The sequence below is a fragment of the Curcuma longa genome, chromosome 17 (genome assembly GCF_044706935.1).
Source record: "Curcuma longa cultivar G26 ecotype Majalengka, Jawa Barat chromosome 17, ITB_CL_G26_1.1, whole genome shotgun sequence".
NCBI classification, from domain to species: Eukaryota; Viridiplantae; Streptophyta; class Magnoliopsida; order Zingiberales; family Zingiberaceae; genus Curcuma; species Curcuma longa.
Genome location: NC_133877.1, coordinates 9,434,253 through 9,438,172, shown reverse-complemented (window position 1 = coordinate 9,438,172; position 3,920 = coordinate 9,434,253). Strand labels below are relative to the sequence as shown.

At 41.4% G+C, this 3,920-nt stretch overlaps 1 protein-coding gene across 1 annotated transcript; it reads left to right on the top strand.

Moving 5' to 3' along the window:
- The first annotated feature begins 2,560 nt into the window (after positions 1-2,560).
- LOC141812007 (uncharacterized) lies at positions 2,561-3,652 on the top strand. Its single transcript, XM_074700096.1, has one exon. The coding sequence runs from the start codon at positions 2,675-2,677 to the stop codon at positions 3,632-3,634; it is 960 nt and encodes a 319-aa protein (XP_074556197.1). The 5' UTR covers positions 2,561-2,674; the 3' UTR covers positions 3,635-3,652.
- Positions 3,653-3,920: the final 268 nt, after the last annotated feature.

Sequence of the window (3,920 nt, the reverse complement as noted above, 5' to 3'; positions counted from 1 at the left end):
GAAGAGCCCTGGTTCTTGACATCAATAAAGAACATTAAAAGATTAAGGGATTTGGTTTGTGACCTACAAAAGATTGTTCATAGTATATTGTCTTTTCAACAACAAGCACAAATAAGAATCGTAAGACATCGGAGATATTGTAAGTGTGATTTATTCATATAATCATTTATATATTGTTAATGATTTAATACTAATATCGAATAGAATAGTACCAGCGGATTGAAAGAGAGAGGAATTGTGGAGAAAACAAGACGAGAAATCGACAAACAAAGAGAAGCTGTCACCGTCTCTAGGTTTTTTGCTAAAAAAATTTATTCAATAATCAAAAGGGCCCCAAAAATAACTACACATGCATATAAATAAACCCTAAACAAAATCCTATCTTATAAAAGTCAAAACTACTCTCAAATCTTAAAAATAAATAATTATTATAAATAGTAAAAAAATATGTTCAAAGTCTCCGAAAAAGTACTAAATAATGTATGATATGTCCGAAAGTGTCCGATTATGAGTTCTATCTAGTAACAAATATAGATCTCTAAAAGTGCTCCAATTAAAAATTAATTATGTCTAGTTCTAATACCCGAATTAAAAGTTATGATCAGTTAAAATTTAATTCTTTATGTGTCAGTCCTGCATCAATAACACATACACACTAATATTCTATGGTATTCCTAAGCTTTCTTGTATATCCATATTACACTTTTGTAAACCTCTTGTGCAAAATAACCTTGAGTTTGTTAAGTCATGAACTCTATAAGCTTTATGTGCGTTCCTACAAGTCCTTACATAATCAAACAAATATATTAAAAACATAAGGCAAGAAATAACTTATACCCTTTATCCAAATATCAAAATTTAAAGGTTCGCTAGACCACTAAGAGTACGATTTCACCGACAAAAGGTAGTGATTTGTGGGTTGACTCACCTTATGAATCTATAAGTTGCAGAATAAGAATTTGGGGTATTAAACCAGGTAAATTTTTTAGTATGGTAAATTTTTTAGTATATTTCTTTATTGCTTCATTGCTTGTTTTCGTTGTGCTTATAAACAATTTTGAATTTGTCATACTACTTATAATTGCTTCATTTACTATTCCCTCTCCCCTCTCTAGCACCATACACAAAAAAAAAAAATGATAATCCCAGTAGCCACATCTCTGGGGGTGGCCAGCCGGGAAGCGCAAACGGCGGCCAATCCATGCCCAGCATCCTTTGATTGCGTTCCCCATTTGGAGGAAAATTCCTGCAAATACGCCATAGCTGGGGACAAGTCCTACCGTTGCACCATTACCCCGGGGACTCTAGCACCATACACAAGCTCACACGGATAAATGCTCATCATCAAAATGATTATAAATTTCAAAATCATGACTTCATTCCCTTTTCTGCGATGAAATCTGCGACCCCAGCGGCCCTACAACCATTTATAAGAAGGTAAATCGAGAAGCTGTAATTGGCCACGACGGAGGAGGGCATTGTCTTGGCTTCGTCGAAATTCAAACCTTTGTCCATTTCTACAACTTTGCTCCATTGTAACCAACTCAACTATGTTCCGGAGTTATGAGTTCATTCTCTTCTACAAAAATGTGGAATCCGCCATTCTAGCGGCCCCATATGATCGGCCTCACGACTATCTATAAGGAGGTAAATCGAAAAACTACAGTTGATCACAACGGAAGAGGATATTGCTCGGTATGAGTTCATTCTCAATCAATACAACTCTCTTTCAATTCTCATCTACATGTTACATGTTGATTTACATTTTCTACGGTGAGATTAACTCTTCATATTGTACTTTATATTTATTTTTAGAGAGTTGTGAGTTATGGAGATTCTTTAGAAGTGTTCTTTTTTTGTTCTTATTAAGTGGATGTCTACATTGAGTGTGTTGTAGAGCTTTCAAGCTCATTTACATTTTATCTTTTAATTTATAAAGGTTTGCTCCAATGTGCCTTTTAGAGGGGTGGAGGATTATCATTTCATCTTATTAGTTTTGTAGTGGACGGTCTGACTCCACATTCTGAACATTTAATAAATTTAGGAAGCGAGATAACTCTTATAAATGTAACGCTTCAACGTCACTAGTTGTTCAAACGTCACATGTATAAGTTACATGAGTTTCAAACCTTAATTATTTTGAAAAGTGCTCAGTCACACTAGATACTACTTGATCACATAAAATAAAATTTTAGAATTTTAAACCATGCTAAATTTAATTACATTAGTATTGTGTTATTTATTTTCACTATTATTATGGACTTGACACGTGCAAAAAAATTGTTAACAATTCTTTGAGTTTTTATAATTTTTTTTTAAAAAATACATGTTTCTTCTAATATAATCATTTAGTCCCATATCATGCCAATTTATTTAAAGAAATTAATGTTTAGCTTGCGGACCACATAGCTCACCTGACCTGGGTTGGGTTGAACAAAGGAAAGGAAGATAAAATAAAATAAAATATAATATAATATACTTTTGTTAAAAATGGAAATTGAGGTTTAATAAGTAATCTTTGGAAAGTAGAACAAATAGACATTTGGGGAAGAAAGTCCCTTTTTTAAGACCTTTTCCGTCATTTTTTAACATTATATTTTATCATCGTCGTTAAGCATCAGTAAGCTGGGCGGTGTGGAGATTTTACTGCAGAACCAAGACGAAAAGCGGCGGCATGAGGTGCAGCTTCGATTCTTCTTCTTCTTCTTCTTCTTTGTCGATGGCTTCTTTGGATCCTGTCGACCGCGGAGCCCGTGGCCAACTCCGCCATGCCGCTTTGTCCCGCGTCGGAGCTTCCAAAGCGCAAGCCGCCTTAGCCAAGATCATCGCCATAATCACTGCTGCGCCTCCCTGTCCCTCTCCCGACTCCATCCGCTGCGGCGGCGATGGCGATCACGAGTTGAAAGGGGGTGGCACGACTGGCCGCGTCGATCTGAGGCTCCGATTGGGCCTGCCGCCCGAGATCGCAGGGGGATCGGCCGGGGGGAACCACCGAGCGACTGGAGGTCCTGGCGAGTGGGCTTGTGCCCTGGCGACGTCCGGGTCCGGGAAGATGGCCTCGGAAGCAGGGCGCTCCTTCTCGCCCGCTATCTCTGCGGCGCCCTGTGGTGGCGGCGATGCTTTGACCGGGTCAAGGAGCTCGGAGGGTGAGTGCGACCCTCCCGAAATAGAGAACGGAGAAGAGAGCCGCGAGGAAATTGCTGAGGGAAACGGCGGCGCCGCCGAAACAGGGACCACCGTCTTCAACAGCAGTAGCGCCATCAACAGCAGGACCCGCAGCCGGGCCGGCTATCTGGACTTGCTTCTGGAGGCGGTCAGGCAGGTGTCGGGTGTCGCCTTTGACGACGACGACGACGCGCCGGCGGCTGACAAAAGCAAGCGAGAGGCAGCGGCAGCGGTCGACGAAGAAGACCAACATCCACCCGCGCCTCCTGGAGCGAAGAGGACGAAGGAGGCGGGGGAATACTGGACCCAGTTGGACGTCTACGAGGAGGCCGAGACGGCCCCAATCGTGCGGTCGAAGCGAGGGAGGAGCCAGGCATTGCCTTCGAGGTACCGCGACTCAATCCTAGATCCGTGGAGGAAGCCGGCGGCAGTTGCCCGCCATGGCTGGGCGGCGCGGGCGCGGCCATAGCTAGGAGCAATTAATTTTGACGACTAAATTGAGGTTGGGGCTATTGCTACGTAGCTTTTGTTTCCCCCTCCTCCGTCTTCTCCGGCCGTCCCTTTCGTCTCTGCACTGTGAAATTAACAGCTCTAGAGAGTTGCAGCTGTCCATTTAATACAAGTAAAAGGCAATGCAGTGCAGTGTTGTGTAATCTTGCTGTTGTAATCTACAATTTTCTGTGTTAATATTATATTAGCCTTGCCTTAATTTACTTATGTACATATTTATTTTCTCTAATACTTACATTACGTAT

Excerpts from the sequence above, each read along its gene's own strand:
- LOC141812007 (XM_074700096.1), top strand. The coding sequence starts at position 2,675 with ATGAGGTGCAGCTTCGATTCTTCTTCTTCTTCTTCTTCTTTGTCGATG.